Source organism: Hoplias malabaricus, chromosome 3 (genome assembly GCF_029633855.1).
Source record: "Hoplias malabaricus isolate fHopMal1 chromosome 3, fHopMal1.hap1, whole genome shotgun sequence".
NCBI lineage: Eukaryota > Metazoa > Chordata > Actinopteri > Characiformes > Erythrinidae > Hoplias > Hoplias malabaricus.
In genome coordinates, this window is record NC_089802.1 from 21,368,300 (window position 1) to 21,387,268 (window position 18,969).

At 36.3% G+C, this 18,969-nt stretch overlaps 1 protein-coding gene across 2 annotated transcripts; it reads right to left on the bottom strand.

The window, feature by feature from the left end:
• Window positions 1-1,877: 1,877 nt before the first annotated feature.
• On the bottom strand, window positions 1,878-17,415 carry ccz1 (CCZ1 homolog, vacuolar protein trafficking and biogenesis associated). 2 transcript variants are annotated; one of them, XM_066665437.1, is made up of 18 exons: window positions 17,243-17,415; window positions 13,839-13,914; window positions 13,347-13,443; window positions 13,054-13,151; window positions 11,562-11,655; window positions 11,343-11,423; window positions 11,181-11,228; window positions 11,001-11,084; window positions 9,903-10,078; window positions 6,329-6,410; window positions 5,835-5,896; window positions 5,429-5,491; window positions 4,562-4,673; window positions 4,374-4,407; window positions 4,130-4,247; window positions 3,234-3,392; window positions 2,261-2,388; window positions 1,878-2,143 (listed from the first exon to the last, which is right to left on the bottom strand). In XM_066665437.1, the coding sequence occupies exons 2-18, from the start codon at window positions 13,850-13,852 to the stop codon at window positions 2,088-2,090; spliced, it is 1,506 nt and encodes a 501-aa protein (XP_066521534.1). In that variant the 5' UTR covers window positions 13,853-13,914; window positions 17,243-17,415; the 3' UTR covers window positions 1,878-2,087. The 2 variants fall into 2 exon arrangements, with proteins under 2 accessions (XP_066521534.1, XP_066521535.1); XM_066665438.1 differs by lacking the exon at window positions 5,429-5,491.
• Window positions 17,416-18,969: the final 1,554 nt, after the last annotated feature.

The window sequence follows — 18,969 nt, forward strand, 5'->3', positions numbered from 1 at the left end:
CGTAAATTATTTTGAGACAGTATCTCATTATTTTAGATAATAAGTCAATGTATTGAGATAGTATACAATCTCAATATACTGACTTAGTATCTCATAATAATGAGATAATATTACAACATATTGCCTTTTTTGTATTATTTTATATGGCGGAAACAGGCTATTATAGTTACATGATTGGCTACAATCGAAAAAGGCTGAAAGGTACCCCAGCCATTAACCCGTATACTGCAGCCTTCCCTTTGTTGAGGTGTAATGTACATAAAAACTCAGCAAATAGCTCAATTACCCTAGTTGTTGTCGCCCAATTTTAAAATACCATTCATTTTCCCCTAGTGTTCAAAAAGCATGTACAGGCTATCATGTCATAATTATGACCTACAGACTCATTAGATGGAACTTTTAAGGACTTTAAAGAAGAAAAAGACTAAACATTTCAACATGAATGGTTGTTCTGCTATGCTTTTCTATGGAGCCCCTAAACTCTCATGGTGGATAAATATTATTTAGAGACTTAATTCATTCCCTCAATTTAGTAATTTGTTTCCTCAATTTAATAATCCTTCCCTTCAATTTAGTAATCAGTTCCTTCAATTTCATAATACGTTCCCTCAATTTAGACAGACATGACACAGGCTATGCGTTATACACATTAGATTTCCCCTGTCCATTGATTATTTACATGTTACAACCATGTTTTAATAGACTTAAACATTAATAATTCAGGTCGAAGAGAGAGTGAATAAAGGCAGAATTCTGAATCAGACAGGACTCATTTTTAACTGAGCATTCAGCTGGAGGGGAGATAGTGGGCTCCTGTTGTGCAGCACATAGCCGCAGCCGAAATCATATCTCATTCTCAAGCAAATTATTCAGTAAAATCCAATTGACCTACTATTGTCATTTTTTCAAATGAATAAAAAATAAAAAATGAATAAAACCATTAAAAAAAGCATAGTATGTACACCTGTCTGTGCCACTGTAAAGCTGCCTATTTGTATTTATTTGATTAATATAACCTATAGCATAGGTGTATGTTTATACATATTTTCTTCATTCTACATTGTCTGCAGCAAAGTGTATGCCAAATTGTGGAGCATTAAAACACGTAATATTATAAAAAAAATAGGAACCAAATAGATTATGTATTTCTTTGCTGTCCAAAGAAAAACACATCTCCATTTTGTCTGTTTTTACCTTGTTACATTTGAACACAGCAACTGTCCTTCATACTGTGTGAAATTTTCATGAGTGGACCAATAGAAATTCTCCTAAACTACCTTAAGTAAGCATTTTTACATTCATTTCCATCATAAGAAGGTTTTTTTCCTTATCTTAAAGACTTATTATATTTGAGATAAATGTTTTCTTTGGACAGTGTCTTTAAGAAAGTCCATAATTGTGTTTTTAATACAGAATGAATCATCCAACATCAGTACCTTATCTTAGTAATGCTCATGGTGCTAAATGTAATGAAACCCTCCCAGCAATTTTCCAGTATCTAATGCAAATCTTTACAAGAATATTAGAAGCTGTTACTGTAGCAAAGGAAGACAAACCCCCTACTGATACCCATAATGTCAGAAAACAATATATAGATGATCTGATGTTTACAAACATTTTGACATATAAGAGTATAATGCCAATATCTTCTAATGCTGAGAAAAAAAAAAAAGATGACGCCTAAATATAGCCAGAATCAGTTAATGTGTGTCAGTTTAATTTTGTGACTTTAAAGGAAGCAAAACAGAGTGAATAGCAATGACAAGATGGAATACAACAGTTGACTGATAAAGGTTTCATTATTTTATATATATATATATATATATATATATATATATATATATATATATATATATATATATATATATTATGTACATACAAACATCCATAAAATTTCAAATTTACAATTAATTACAAGAATGCAGTCACATTTGTTTGTGTAGATTAAATAAAAATCTTAAAAAATTGCATAATATGAAAATTAATTTTTACAATGCAATTATTGCATTACACTGATGCTGTCATTAAAACATGAACAGCTGACAGTTTTAGTGTAGCATTATCCCTCTTTTAAACTGTTATTGTCCTCAGTCCAGGAAGAAAATGTTATTGAACTGTGTTGCACATAGTCTCTTTACCTCCTCTGTAAAGGAAAAATGAGAAAACGTTATTAGATGTATATTCCATAATTTAAAAAAGAAATAAAAAAAAGTCCAATAAACCAAAACATCCTTGTTTCAGTCAATACAAAATAACCTACCATTCACTTCAATCAAGTTGGCATTCTTTTGGTTCAAAATGACATACAGTTCCCTCTGATCCGACTTCTTGCCCACAACCCAGTAGTCTGTCATTGCTTTTACAATGATCTCCTCATCTTCATCAACCCTGCCAGACATGAGGGGACAAGAAAACTGAAATTGACACAAGGCTCTAAATACATCCCCTAAATGTTACCAAAAGAGTGAGTTACAAGCCAGATCCATAAGTTGCCAGGCTTATATTAACAAAATTAAGGAATCTTGCCATTTAAAGTTTTCAACTTTTAAGGAACACTAGATAACATTTTTACCTTAGCTAAGCACCCTTGCAAAAGAAACAAAGAAACAGTACTATGTAACTTTGGTGGGAGGTTGGAAAACAAACGCTCTCCTTCCCCCACACCCCTAGATTTATGACAGTGCTTTAAAAGTGCATTACACTCTGCACCTGTAGGGAGAGCCCAGAAGAAAAAGTACTTAGTGTTTTGCTTTAACTATTTAGTTCATGATCTGCTCACAAAGCAAGGCACCCGACCAAAATTGTCACAAATCCAGCCCATCGTCCAAATGGGCAAATAGAACTTGTTTGGGAATTTAATCTGCCATTATGTCTCCCTTTCATAATGCATCTCAAATGAGCTAAATTTAGGCTGGATCCAGAATTTTTTTCTGCAAATATTTTGATCAAACAATAAAAAAACAGGCTAAAACCATAGCAGAGCTGGCTTAAGGTAACAGTCAACAGTATTCATACATTTGTTTAAAATAAATAATGTCTGATTTAGTAAATGTGTCTTGGGCTGATTTTCTTTCAAAATGCAAGAATCAAATAGACCACAAATACACACTGTACTGAGACTACCTTGGCTGCTAACCTGAGTTTAGCTAGGTTTTTTAAGGTGTTCACATATTCACAGAAAGCATGGTCTGTAACCACTTGAACAGCTGAAACAGGTCTACATGAATGCCTACCGTGCAAAATCACAGTTTATGTCTCCTAGTATTTTCATGAGGTCTGGGTGGACAGAGGTAAGTGACACACTTGCAGTCTTGCGCATGTGAATGGTGCTCTTTTCAGCCAGGTTCATGTGGTTGAAATAGATGAACTTAAACTGAGGCTCCTTTTCTGGTCTAGTAACACAAACAGAGAATACAAAGAATACAAAAGAACATTTCACACGTTGATATAATGACATAAATACAACGAAATGGAAAGAATGTTCTATCCATCCCAAAGTAACAGGTTGCCCAATGCATAGCCACGTTAGCCTAAATAAATAAATACTAGCAAACGTGTGTGTGTTTACCACTTCAACACAATAAAAGCTTTATTTGTTGTTTAGTTGTGTTTAAAATGAATTCTCTCTGAAACATTTACTAAAAAAATTGAGAAAGTCCTACTGAAATAACATAAAAACTGAAATGTTATGATAAATAAGACTTGATCAACTTTTTAAATGGGGTTGGTGGGGTGGGGAGAGTGTCACGAGAAGAAGTTTAAGAACCACTGCTTTAAAAGTTATGCTTGGGGCTTTTGTTATACTGCCCAACAGAGCTTAACTTTCAGCTTCATTCTTCTCTCTTTTAACCCAAACTCAGCACTAAACTTACGACTGGGCTACTGGGCTTGTGTTTTTCCCCCACCACCATTTCGGAGTGTGTGACATCAGTTAGTGAGCTCCCACAGCCCTCCCTGTGGCACTCTGGCCTTGTATTTAAAGACAGAGCAGACATTTGACACACCACACACGTCGTATTTAATTAATGAGAGTTAATTATTCTGATTACTCTCAGATGGATTTAACATTAATGTGATCAAGCACTAAACCACATGGATTTTTATATCAATATGCATTATGCAGGCTCACCCTGATATTCTCCTGTTGATGTTGTACTGTTCACAGATGTCCGAGGCTAGCAGGGTCAGCTGAGGACCAACCAGGGCATCCATATTTTCACAGAACTCCCGAGTCAACTCCACAGAAGCTTTGAACAGAATGAAATGCTAAGCTAGATGGATCTCATCATATAAATATGTGTTAAAATATCCTCTCTTATAGTATACTCCAAACATACACAAAGAGCACACAGGCATTTTAAAAGGACTCTCACCATTTATCATGAAGCACACGGCTGCACTCATTGCCTGGGAGAGAGATGATGGAATAATCTTAAAATTTGCATAAACTAGCAGAATTTGGAAAATAGTTGGAAATTCACATCTAATAGGTGTATAGGTTTAATATATTTTTTGTACATCCAAATAAATTACATTTATTGGGTTTATCAGATGGTCTCACCTTGTAAACAATCAAATGCAGTTCCTCATAACTGTCTGCTGTGTTAACAAATATTCTTGGAAATCTGAATTTTGCTTCGGGATCTTTTAAGTTGGTCGGTCCAGTTAAAAATCTAGTTTGATAACAAATGAGCACAAAGACATTTACTTACACATTCAAATGTGTATCTAAATGACTACATCTAAAAATTAGTAAAGAAAATAAAAATGCCAAAAATGGTAAAGCACAAACAGATTTAGCTTCCTCCTAATTAACAGACAATTATTCTTAAACAAATCTGTGCAAATGTGCGAGGGAGAAAGAGCAGGAAAAAGATCTATTTTGTCCATTCTATTACACCTTTAAGTCTTCCAACCTTTCCAATCTTAAATCTAAGAAATTTGCTATATAGTTAAGGTGTGTTTAGCTTATGTGAATGTCTGTGACACATTTAGTTACATAAGGAATTTGCATAAGGAAGGGGAAAGTTTAATATGTTAAATAATAAAAAAAACATTTATATATAATAATGAATCACCAATGTTTTTTTTACTAAAAATTTATTAAAAAAATGTTTAAAAAAAAAAATACTTCAATACTTCAGAGACACAGCTTAACATTACTGACCTGTAATCACCTCAAGACCATAATGTTTTGTAGAGGAAATGTGTGCACATGTGGCTAACGCTCATGCTACATTAACCATAATCATAATCATAGCCAATCTCAGGGGTCATTTCTGAATCTAGCAGGTAAGATTTTCTTTCCTCCAGGTCAAACCTGATACCTCTACAGTTGATTCATTTAATGCTTGTGCATATCGTGTGTTTCTGTTGCACACAATAAACAACTAAGCATTCACAGACTTGTAATACAATTTCCTCTTACCCCAAATGTAGGCCACCTGACCAAGATATTTGGGGTTTGATGTTTCTTTCATTTCCACTGGAACTATGAAGTAAAAGTAACAAGCAAGTAATGGAAGCTCTATCCCACAAATTAGCACTGAGCAAACTGCATGCATTAATCATCACACTTTCACCTTATACACTTTACATGATGCTTACTGGTGGGGTAAAATTTCCACTACTTTTTAACCTTGTAGCTCCAAAGCAAAACTATAGAAGCAAAGTTCCCTTTAATCAGACTGATTAGCTACAGAACTAAATGCAATTAAATGTTGTTTGTGGGTCTCACTGCCACCAAAGCACTTAAATTACTCTTCAGCTACCTGATTAATCCAACACAAGCGGACAAAAGTTCAGTGCTGTGTCACACGAAGTGCTTCACTTACCTCCCATAATGCAACAGATTCCCTGCTACTTCTGGCCTCAGAGGAGAGTCTCTGCCTGCAAGCTGGCACAACACACACACTATGGTTATTTAAGCTTAGACTGTTTAAAGAAACACTAGATAAGGTTTAGTTTTTTTGCTCCTGGGGCTCCGTCTAGTTTAATTCACTTTTACAGCCCTGTAATGAAATTAATGGAAAGGGAGAGGTGTTTCCCTTCCCATTAATTACCCACCTCCAAATGTTACATAGTGTAGTTTTTGCAGTGCTGAGCCCTGAGTAGCAACAACAGAGGTACTATTCTCCCTATTGCTAGTCAGTGAAGCAGCACAATGACTTAGAATGTGTAATTTTATGGTATGAATATCATCTATTGTTCCTTGATTCATATCACACTAAAGTTGGGCAATAAGGCACAAATAAATTTTATAAATTAAAAGAAAATAAAAATAAAAATGTTTAAAATTATAACAAACCGATTTTGAAAATATCCATACCTCAGGTTCTGTGTGTCTTGGGAACAAAGATGTTGTCAAGTATTTGTAAAGAATGCGCATATCTTCCTGTTCAAGCCCACTCCTGCAAAAGAAAACTGTCTATAAATCAGCGCTACTACCAATTATTAAACTGATTAAGATAAATATTGGATAGTGCAAAGTCACCTAGAATTATTTCTGTATCAGCTAGCAGACAGTAAAGAACTACTGTGTATGGTCTAATCTTAGTCGGTGACTAAACATAATCTGGAAATTACAAAAACTTAATGCATTTTACACCAATTATGGAGGACCAAACCTGCCAAAATTAAAAATTAATTAATTAAAGTGGAATAAACCCTTTAAAGCCTGACATGAAATAATAATACAATAAAACAGATTTTTTTGAAAATCACACATTGTGTCCCATCCATCCATCCATCCATTATCTGTACCGCTTATCCAATTTAGGGTCGCGGGGGGTCCAGAGCCTACCTGGAATCATTGGGCGCAAGGCAGGAATACACCCTGGAGGGGACGCCAGTCCTTCACAGGGCAACACAGACACACACACATTCACTCATACCTACGGACACTTTCGAGTCGCCAATCCACCTGTAATGTGTGTTTTTGGACTGTGGGAGGAAACCGGAGCACCCGGAGGAAACCCACGCGGACACGGGGAGAACACACCAACTCCTCACAGACAGTCACCCGGAGCGGGAATCGAACCCCAGGCCCCTGGAGCTGTGTGACTGCGACACTACCTGCTGCGCCACCGTGCCGCCCACATTGTGTCCCTTTAACGAAAAATCTAAATGTTGTTCATTTTTACATTTTGGATCATATAATTTATGAATGCATAATATTTAGGCATTTACCAATATTTTTTTTCTTTATTTGGTCTTTCATTTAGTTCACTGCATCAGTTAAAACAGTTCTTCAGACATGCTTTTACCATTTTTTTTTTCATAATTTTGAAAAAAACAATCGATATCAAATGATTGTCTCTGTTCTTCAGAATGTAACATTGAACCAATGAGAAACACTGCTCTCACTGCCCTTGACCTATTAGTATTCTGTTCTTCTCTTCTACCTTTTTACATTTCATATACTGGTGGTAATAAAAACACCAAAACCACAAAGGCTCTTTTATTGTTGATCTGCACAACTGTGTTTCCATATTTAGAGAAACTACAGTTGTTTCTGTTACTGTCTGAACCTTGTCATTCACCAAACCCCCCACACTAATCTGTATCATAGTCCTCTGAATCTGTCTCACAAAATCTGTCGACAACTATTTACTTAATATTAATTTATTACTCAATATATTTATTTCTGTATTATTTACTATTTTCATTAATGCCTATATATTTTTTATTTAATGTTGAAATATTTTTTCTGTAATATATTTTTAACATTTGCTTGATTTAATTATTCAGTAATTTATTATTTTTTCTTATTTATGTATTTCCCCTTCAATATATGCTACTGAAGGGGGCATGTTTTTCACATTCAGGCTCAGCAGTCAAGTCCAGAACACAATTCTGAGAATGTCATGCCATTTCACGGGTCCAATCTCACATTCAATCCCGTGTCATACATTCATAGACGTGTTTACTGTTTGAATATAACTGAATGCTTTAATCATGAATGCAACGTCATTCTGATGTGTGAGCACTGCCGGGCAAACTGACGCTGCTCCTCTGTCTTTGGGACTGATGTTCCACGTAGGAAAAGCAGCGTCTCCCACAGCTCCTTCCCTGTAGCAGAGGAACTGCATAAAGAGAGATGTGTGTCCCACAGCTAAATTTCTGGGAGCAGAATAACAACGGGGAGAGAGCTCTCTCTCCCACATTCAGTCAGTTCCCGTGTTCAAGTTGTGCTATGGATATATTAAAGCCACCTTTACTATACCCCCGCTTTTATTTATATTCTCTACTTTTTTTTTATATTTATTTATTTATTTTTTGGCAGGTTTGGGCCTCCATATCCAAGCATTTTGTTATTTTATTAATGTTAAAATCTATTATCCAATAACAACCATGAAATATGTGCAACTACTATAAAATTAATATATGCAGTTATGAGAGTTCAGCTGTAAAAACCTATTCGTTTTTTTCCCTCTTATAAAGCTACTCGTATTTAATACTATACTGGAAATATGCAGTACATTTGAAACAATTAGTACATTGATACTGCCCTTAAAGGCGATGTTCACGATTTTAAACACTATCAAATTGAGGATGTTTCCTCATCATTTACTAAATCTTCAGTCTGTTTGTATGATCAAAATACATCTAATGTGTTTACAAAGCCTCAGTGTCTGTAACTGAATAAAAAACAATGTGTCTTGTTCCATAACACTAGCCTTTCTCTCTCTCTGCTCATGGCAGGAAAATGGCATTTGGAGTTATTTTAAAGCACAAACAGAGATGATATTGCTCTTTTCCTGGTCCATTCGAGGGTAATTTAGACTTATTTTTGCTGTTTCGGATTATTTAAAGAAATACTAGAATTGTGTTACAGAAATTTACAGAATTGTGGTGAAATCACATACGACCTGCTCTCTGGGCTCGTACTAACACACTCTCCTCCCTACCTCTATCTCACAGACAAACACACACATCTCTCCGTCTCAGCTTCTGAACCAAGGGATATTAAGATCGGCTGTGAACGGCTCTCGAGGCTTCCACTGATGTTGAGCTAGGAGAATGTGTGTAATTGAATAAAATTATGTTCACTAGATCATAAAACCCATATCTCTCTCATTACAACCATAAAGTGTAACTTTGGTGGTACTCTATTTCGACCACACAGCAACCGCAGAAAAACGACTTATTGCCAGAATCAATGTCCAACGCTAAAAAGTGAGCTAATCAGGCTAAAGTTAGCAGGAGCTACCACTCATCCTCGTTCATCAGTAACTTTCAAAAACTTGGTTATAACACTGTCCTCAGCAAAGTGTGGGCTCCACCAACACAAAATGTATCTCTGGTTATTTCAACGACACAGCAACCCACAGAAAAGTGCTTAAAGTTACTTACTACTACAACTTTCATATGTCCATTTCAGCTCACTCTACTGTGTAAATTCAGTCCAGTATTAACACTTGTACTTCTGCTCTCTGTCGTCCTTGCTCTCTCTGCTATCTGTACTGGGAATACCTAGCTAGATTCTTCTTGTAGCAAAATAAACACTCGTAAGACTTGTGCAATAAAGCGTTACACACTTCTCGCAAGAGTCCTCCACCTCATGATTCAGAGGTTGCTTAGTCCAGTAAAGCAGCAGTGGACCCAGCATAGAAAGACTACTACATATTATTTCTCTAAGATGGAAATGCTGTAAACGTAAGATGGAAGTGCTACAAACTCAAGCTAAACCATTGGGTTACTAATGTGTTTCTGTGGTAATTCAAATAGTGAATAAAAACGTACAGACAAACTACATTTCAATCACATACCAACAGCACTCGTTATTTCCTCAAACAAAAGGTTCCACCATAAAAGACACGGAACCTCTGAACATAAACAAATCAGAAAGAACAGCGTTTCCCCACCCCCTTTAACTGAAGTACAAGCTAAGCGAGTCTTACCAAATAAGCTGGTCATTGTAGAGGAATGCTGTGTATTTCACCAAGCTCAAACTCTCCTCTACTTTGTTCACAAAAGACTGGATCTTCAGATAGGTCATCTTGTCCAGGGGAAAAAAGCTGATTCCCCCAAAGACATCTAGCAGGTCACATGACTGGAGGTGTAGTGTCTGCAAGTACTGGAGAAAGAGAAGTGACCAAAAAAAAAAAAAAACAGATTACCACAAATATACATTGCTTTTTGTTTCTACACTTTCCAACTGCTAATATAAAGTTTCTGCTAAAATAAAGGGTCATGCTGGATTTTGGCATTTGCATTACAAGCAATTAGAAATGCCTGCAGGTGCTGTTAGCCCCAAAAATGAAAAAGCATCAGTGAGGCTGATATCATGTAACTTGACAACGGGGAATGCTGAGAAGCTGCACCGGTATGACTTTGCAGAGCAGTCTTTGACATTTCACCTTGGGAAGGCATTACACTTTCAGTGAGAGCACTAGGCCAGGGCTCAGGTTTGGGAGGAGGTGATGAGCAGGGTTTCCCTTGACCAGACATAAATTATTTAAACAGGTGAGTGAGTATGTTTCCTTTAGTGGGGAAATCTGAACCAGACGACTGATAAGACAAACCTCTCTGCTGTGCACAAATGAGATTGTGGACCTTGCACCTAATAAGATGCAGGAAAATTAAAGCTACGGTTGGCAGGACAGTTAATCATATTCCTGAGGAGGAGTGGTCACAAAACCACAAACAAATAACTTGGCACTATACTGATGTCTTCATTAAAAAAATTCATATTTTCCCAGCTTGAAATCTCTGGTTGATTTTACTTTGTATGACCACTGTATGAACTGGAATTCATGATGCATTATAACTTAATAAATAATAATATTAATAAACAGCTGTACAATAACTTACATTAAAGATGTTATTTTTCTTTTGTTAAAGTTTAAATAAACAGAGAATATATCTTAAAAAAAGCAATGGTGTGTGTCATGATGTGTGACAACCCACATTAAACGCACTCCCAGTAACTGCGTTTTATGTGATGAAGTTTAGTTTCCCAGTTAAAGATTTATTTAGCTTATGTTTATTTATCTTACCCTGTAGAAGAACTTCTCCAGTTTTTGGGTAAGGAGCTCCACTCCACCAGCTTCAAATGCCCTGCTGAAAGTGCCATTGAAGAGCTGGAAACAGGCACAGAAACAAATCACCGAATATAAACATGCTCAAAAAAAAAAAAATCAATAAATGATAAACATTTTAAATGAAATAGAGATTACCTTATACATGCTGTAGCACTGCTGTAATACTGCACCATATACAGAATCCTTAAATACATGAGGAAAAACATTGTCATTCTGTCTTGCAATATATCCAAGTATAAACAAGAATTTGTTCACAAACAATAGATTCACAAAAACATCTTACTAAAAAATACTAACTAGAATTTCTTCTTCTTGGTATTCTACAGTTGGTGGCTTTCCATCTTTACTGGGCTTTTCTATCATTGGATTTCGAACAACCTTAAAAGACAAACACAGTAAAACTGATCAATATCACCAACTAACATCACCTAAACTAACATCAACTTCTTGCACCTATAAATATTTATGTTAATTCATATGAAAAATGTAAAATTTAACAGTGTTATTCTCATGTACCATGACCATCCAATAATTCTCCTCCGGTTCATGGAAGAACTGCCTGTTTTTCTGAGTGTGAAGAGACTTCGCTGGTTTTGTGGGACAAAAGGTCCTGGAAATATTAAAAGAAAAATATAATGAAAAGGTTATTCTACTGTACTATGTAAGTAATAATCTAATGTAATGACTTGACATATGAAATGATGATGATACCAAATACGCAAGAGTCTGACACACGCATTATATACACTAATACCTTGACTTAGAAGTTTAATTCGTTCTGTGACCAAGCTCATAACTCAATTTGCTCATATATCAAATTAAATTTCCCAATTAAAATGAATGCTATTAATTCGGTCCAGGCCCCCGAAAACCAGACCAATACTTTTTTGTTACATGTTCTTAATAAGAAAAATGTATTATATATATTATTATATATATGTATATATATATTTTTATATTAACATAATACATAATAAAACAGAATGTAAAGAAATAAAGTGGTTATATTATGTGTATGTACCTTGAAGATCAAAAGAAGATGCTGTTGCCAAATGGAGTTTGGGGGAGTTTTCCATTTTGTGTTCTTTCGCGTAATTACTTGCCACATGCTTAATGCTACAATGCTTAAAAAAAACCAGTGATACGACAGAGATGCTTGAACGGCAAGACAGCCATGTCAACTGAACGCTCACTGGGCTAACTAGTAGCGGGAGGAGTAAGCTCGCTCACTTGTAACTCAGATCACATCATAAAGCAAAAAAAAAATCATTGGGCGCACACTGGACACAATGGACACTTGAGTCGCCAATCCATCTACCAACGTGTGTTTTTGGACTGTGGGAGGGAACAGGAGCTTTCGGAGGAAACCCACACAGACACAGGGAGAACACACCAAACTCTTCACAGACAGTCACTCAAAGCAGGGCTCAAATCCACGGAGCTGTGTGACATCAACACTACCTGTGCCACCCTATATATACACATTTTCTTTGTGTGATGCCATTTCTATGCGAAGTGTCTGTGTCTTTGGGCATTTATGGCATTTTATGGCAGTTTTTTTCTGGCTTACAAGGTTACTGGTATTACAGGTAGGCCAATGCAGTGTTAGGAGTCTTGCCCCAAGGACTCTTATTAGTCTAGCACAGACTGATTGCCCAGGCCTGGTATCAAACCCAGGTCTCTCACATGGGAGCCAATGGTGTTACCACTGTACCACACCAACCAGATTGAACCACAGTACAGTTCAGTTTTCTGTTCTTTTGCTGGGGTATTTTTTTATGCAGTAAACGTTTTCTGTTTGTTTCTTGTGCTTGTTTTGTATCTTCTTCCTCATCTTTGCTCTCTCAGATAAACACAGATCCAGCAATGTGACTGGAACACTCAGATGAAGGGGTTTTGCACCAAAATGAAGGTGTTAATACACTGAAAATGTGATTATTTCCATAATATGCCCCCTTTAAGCAATCATTTCTGAAATTATCTTATAACTTAGTGTCACTGCACTCACCTGGTAAATTGAACAATGGCCTCACAGAGTCCAACATTGCGAATCTTCTCATTCTTCTCCACTTCACTGGGATGGTAAAATAAGATCTTTTTTTCTTCCTACAGGACATTTAAATACACAAAGTTTATATTGATACATTTTTTCCTTGTCCTCATCAAATGCATATACCTGTGCACAAACACGTTTACTCTAAACATCGAAAAGATGTACACTTTCTGCATTTTTTCTGAATATGTACAAAGCATTTTTAAGAAAAGTGAAAAAAAAATTAATTAAAAAAATAAAACACTTACCTCCCCTTCACGTGGTCCAAATTTAGGATTATAGATGAAAAAACTAAGCAAAGATGGAGTGTACTGTTTTTCCTGCATTCCAGATGCCATTCTTGGGCTGAAACAGAATACATTTAAGGATAACTTGAAGGTACAACATACTATACAATTTGAAATCATTGGAAGAAAGCAAACTGGGGTCAATTGTGGCTTAAATGTTAGGGTAGTGCACTTGAAACCAGAAGTTCGCTGGTACCCCTCGATCAGTAGAAAAAATTGAGGGCTGGGGGTGAGTGGAGGAACAACACTGTCTCCTCCCTCAATCCATGGCTGAAGTGTCCTTGAGCAAGTTACTTAACCCCCATATGCTCCCCGGGCACAGACATTAGCTGCCTGCGACGGGTATGTGTTCACTGCCATGGATGTGTTAAATGTAGAGGTAAAATATCACTGCACTCTTGTACAATTACAATAAAACACAAATTTCAGTGTCAAATGTCAGCAAGTTCGTACCTGATCATCAGCATTTGAGTGATGTGGGTCTAAAGTTTATCCTCTTTTCAAACAGTCTGATTGGCATGCCTTTGGCCTGTAGAACCAAAAATTGTGAGAATGGACATTTTTCAGTTACTGTATATTTATCATTAGCAATGTACAACATTTTTAAATATTTCTGGAATGCCTGTTTAAGATTCATCTTAAGCAGTCTGAGTAGAGATGAGTAACACACTTCCCACTAAGCTAACACAGAGCTGGCATGTAACAGCAGACTAAAGCTAAAAACACTGCAGGGTGTTTCCTTTCAGAACTCCCAATTATATTTTGAGTCTCTGAACTACAGCTTAATTTATGTTTGGCATGACGGTCCAAAAGGATTAACACTGGGCTGAGCAGTCTACTCTATAGTGAACACTGACTTATACATATTATAACAGTGCACATGTCTAATAGCATAAACAAATGTGGCATAAACCAAATGGAAATGTTGTCTTTATTATATGTTAACTATGGTAAATAAGTAAAATGCCTCTAGCAATAGGTTATGCTGTTGCACCTGACAGATATTTCACTGAAAGGAGGATATAGTCCAGGACTAGTCTTAATCCCTGTCAGGGGAAACCACCATTATATGTCCAAAAATATGCTCTTATATTAAAGATTCAAATACTCAGCACAATATTAGAGCAACAACACATATTACAAATCGAACAAAAATGCAGAAAATAGCAAAAGCCTTGATTAGCCTAGATGCAGAAAAAGCCTTTGATAAGGTGGACTGGATTTTTTTAAATATATTTAAGAGTACAGAGATTTCGATTTAAGGAGGATTCAATGACTGAAATTTTTTACTTTGGAGGGAAGAAATAAACAGGGTGGTTGCCTTAGCCCCATGCTTTTTGCCATCTATATAGAGCTACAGGCACAAACAAATTTAGAAGACACCAACTTAAAGGGCATAAGAATAGGAGACAAAAGACATAGTTATCCTCTTTGCAGAAGACATCATGGTGTATTAAATAATATCTTTTGCTAAACAAAAGAAACTTGGAGAGATGTAGTGCATAGGCAAAGTATAAAAAGCTGCCAAAACACCTGGATCAAATTTGGGAAAGTGTCCATTCCACATTAAATGAAACATAGAGTATGAGATTTCGGGGAGGAGTACTGTACCTAAGCAACATTTTAAAGTTTGTGTTGAAAAAACAGAAACCTACTACAATTATTTTAATAGCTAGTAAGAAAGCTGTAACAAGAAACTGGCTCAAACTGATCTGCCCAAATAAATTGAAACTGAAAGAAAGTGGATTGATACTGTACAGTTACTACAACTGAGTTTTAGGGTCACGGCATTGGAGAAAAAGAAAAAGGGAAAAAGAAAAAAAAAAAAGATTCAGAGAATAATTCTGAGGATAATCTCAGAATAATTCGCTGCACATATAATGGGGCAGGTACACAGTGTAATTGTGGAATGCTGCGTGTTGCTTAAGTCATACTATGGTATAGATTTCTGGAATAAACACTCCTCTTCCATATTAGGACCAGCTTGCGATTAAGCATTTAAACCCTGAATCTAAAATGATGGATCCAGAATGAGTGGAACCCCGGCATGCCCACGAAGCTTCATCACATTATGGCTCATGGACTAGTACAATAAACTAAAGCCGTATGCATCGCAGTCAAGGGTTGCACTGATGGGTGTAGGTGTCATGTCGTGTGGATGTGTTTAATAAATAATTTTGTTCACTTCACTGACTGCTTCTTTCACAACTTACTCGATGGCGCACAGACTGTGAGTCTGTCTACATATTATAATAAATAATAACCCTAAACAATGTTTCTCTACATATTCTCGGAATTATACAGACATCTTTTACTCAGATTTTTCTCAGAATTCTGATTTCCTTCTTTATTTTTTTTTCAATGCCATGGCCCTAAAACCCTGTCGTAGGTACATATATCAAATGAAAATAAAAACAAAATAAAATGACCCATATTTTAAGTCAGGAAGTGGAAGATTTCGATTAAAGCTGCAGAAATTCAAGGCCTTATAAAAACAAAGAAAAGACATGGGCTATATATATATTTAATGGAAATGTTGTAAATTCTATTCTAATTTAATGGCGTTGTAACCCCATCAAGCACCTTTCATTTTACTTTTTTTCTGTTTGTGTTTTCCTTCTTCTGTTACTGAAAAAAAACACAGTAAAATTGAATGTGACAAAAATATGTATTTATAATTAACTAATTCAGCTACTTTAAGCTGCATCCATTGTGAACACATTCCCAAGCTTGTATAATGGCCTAAGAATAACAAGAAATAAGAGGATGCTCTGCTGCAAGTCCACATGAGTCTAGGTCACCATGTTCTTTGTCAAGTTATGGCTACAGGGGTATAAACCCTCTGCCACAGCACTTTAAGTGCAAAATAAGAACAGCTCTAAAGAGAACACATTATAGTGTGATATTACGCGCTGTACATTCTTTTAATTTGGCATTAAAAAAAAACAATTTGTGACATGCACAAATTATGTCATTTTTTACATTTTCATTTGGTCAGCTTCCAGTGTCTTAAATTCTGTAGATAAACAGAAACCATGCACCAAACTTCCACTTATAAAAAGGTTGTCCCAATTTTTGCTTAGAAGAATCTATATTAAATTTTCTCTTGCATATTCAATTAAACCCCGAAAAACTACTTCCTATATTAAACTATTAATTATTTCCAAGACAAAAATATATTGCTTTAGAAGTGGCTTAGATTTACGTGGATCTATGAATACTCAATTAGTTTCTGCTTCTATATCCTCCACTGCTCCTAGGGTTATGATGTAGAAAACCCTGCCTGTCTGAATCTGCGTTTTTGAGACTGTATTTGAAACACTGCATTTTCAAATCAGAAATTCTCAGCCATGGCACTGACTGTCTATTTCATTCATAATACGTTTCCTAGCGTATAAACAACACCACACGCAAATTAACAAAGAGTACAACTTAATTTTCACCAGAGGTGGTATTTAAAAAGTATTTAAGCATGTCACTGCAATACCACATTTAGGCTTAATAAAGAAGTATTTTTCTCTAATGACGCTTCTCCCTCCCCTAATCTTACAGAAAGACCAATTATACTGAAACCTAATGCTTTGTATGGATCAGAAAGTCTGTACTAATCCCATTATAAACATGTCTGTCCCCGTGTGAGGGACCTACTCCAAGCAGCATAGAGTGTTTGAGATTGAACCCCTGGCAGCAGTAAGATTAAGAGTAAACTAAAGAAGAAGAGCACAGAGAGAGTCAGAGCTCAGTTAGCAGAGCACAGCTAAGCTAATCAGCAGCCTGTGTTTGTCTGATCTCTCTGAGCTCTCTCTCTCGTTCTGTTTTCAGAGCTCCAGAGAGGAGCTTAGGGAAGAGAAGCTCACCTTTCAGAGCATGTCCGTGTCCAGCAGCAAAGTGGAGTGGCCTTTTTTCTACTCGATTAAAATGAAACACCGAGTATCAATCAGACCCAAACAACACACTTCCTCCTCCCGGCCGAGCTCCCAGTGTAGCCGCTCTGAGCGCCCGACTACATCACACACAGTCAGACACATGGTTCCACTTCATCAGAGCGTACTTCACGGAGCACTTATCAATATAAAAGATATATATTAACTTACACTACTTTTACTCCGATTGGTTTATATAAAAGTAATTTAAACAACTTTTCTTTCTGAATGTTAACTAATTCATTCTCTCCTTTTTAATAATATCACAATTTTATAATCTATTTTCTCTTTAATAATTATAATCATACACAAGATATAAAATATCCTATACAGACTATCGTTAACAACTATGGTTACTCCAAGCACATGAGTACCCAAACCAGCCAATGTATCACTATCACTCTTCACAGGGGTCATCAGGCAGGCACCTCCTCTTGTTGGTGTTTACCATAACACCTCCAGAAGGCTCAACAGTGAAGTCTGGCATCCCAGACCCACCCCTCTCCAAGCCAGCTTTACAGTCCTACCTTACCCTTTTACTATCTACAACCATAAATCCACAATGGCCTCCCTGGTGACTAAGGCTGTTCCTAGCCCCACTGGCACAGTTAATGCATGCTCAGTGCCACCAGTTCAATGTGAACTTTACATGCTACAGTGCATTTCCTTAAGTAATCTGTGCTCTCCTTATCCACAACCACTGACTAGACCGTCAGCTTTTCTGATAACTCCTTCACAGCTGCCCTTAGTTTCCGGCCCCTAATGCTGAACTGCACAAGCACGGATGTGGCTGATTTGGCTACAGATCCTCTAAAACCTATCTCCACTGGTCTTACATGTGCCTGCTTCATCTGCATCCTCAAATGGAACCGCTAACTCTATGAAATAAAATGTTTCCTTAGTAAATCATTTGTTCTGTCAATTATATAAATCATTCATTCAATTTATAAATTTGTCTACACTGGTTTTGGTTGGCCTGGTGTTAGCCAGTTGATATGGTGTTGTTTATTCAGGTTTATATCAATTGGCCTTTGGGTCAAGTGCTGGTTAATGTTGGTACTTTGGTAGTTTATGTGGATATGGTGCTGGTTTATTCTGGTTTATATTGATATGGGGCTGGTGTATTCTGGTTTATGCAGATTTGTTCTGATTTATGTTGATATGGTGCTGTTTTATTCAGGTTTATGTTGATATGGTGCAGGCCTATTCTATTTATGTTGCTAGAGTGTTGGTTTATTCTAGTTAATGTTGATACAGTGCTGGCTTATGTTGGTGTTTATTCTGGTTTGGGTTGATATGGTGCTGGCAGATTATGGTGTTTGTTAATTCTGGTATATAATGCTATGGTGCTGCTTTTTGTGTTGTGTTATGGTGTTGGTATATTGTCACTGTCCAAAGAAAAACATGTATCACCATATTTGTCGATTATTAGTTACTACATCATTGGAACACAGCTGCTGTCCTTCACCTTGAGTGAAATTTTCATGATGAATGGATCAATAGCAATCTCAGAAATTATTTGGAATAAAATCTTTTTACATTGACTTCCACTGAAAGGTAAGACGTTTTTTTCCTTCTGTAAAATTGCTATTTTGATACATGTTTTTCTTTGCACAGGAACCATATGGTGCTTTATGTTGGCCAGATGCTATTGTATAATG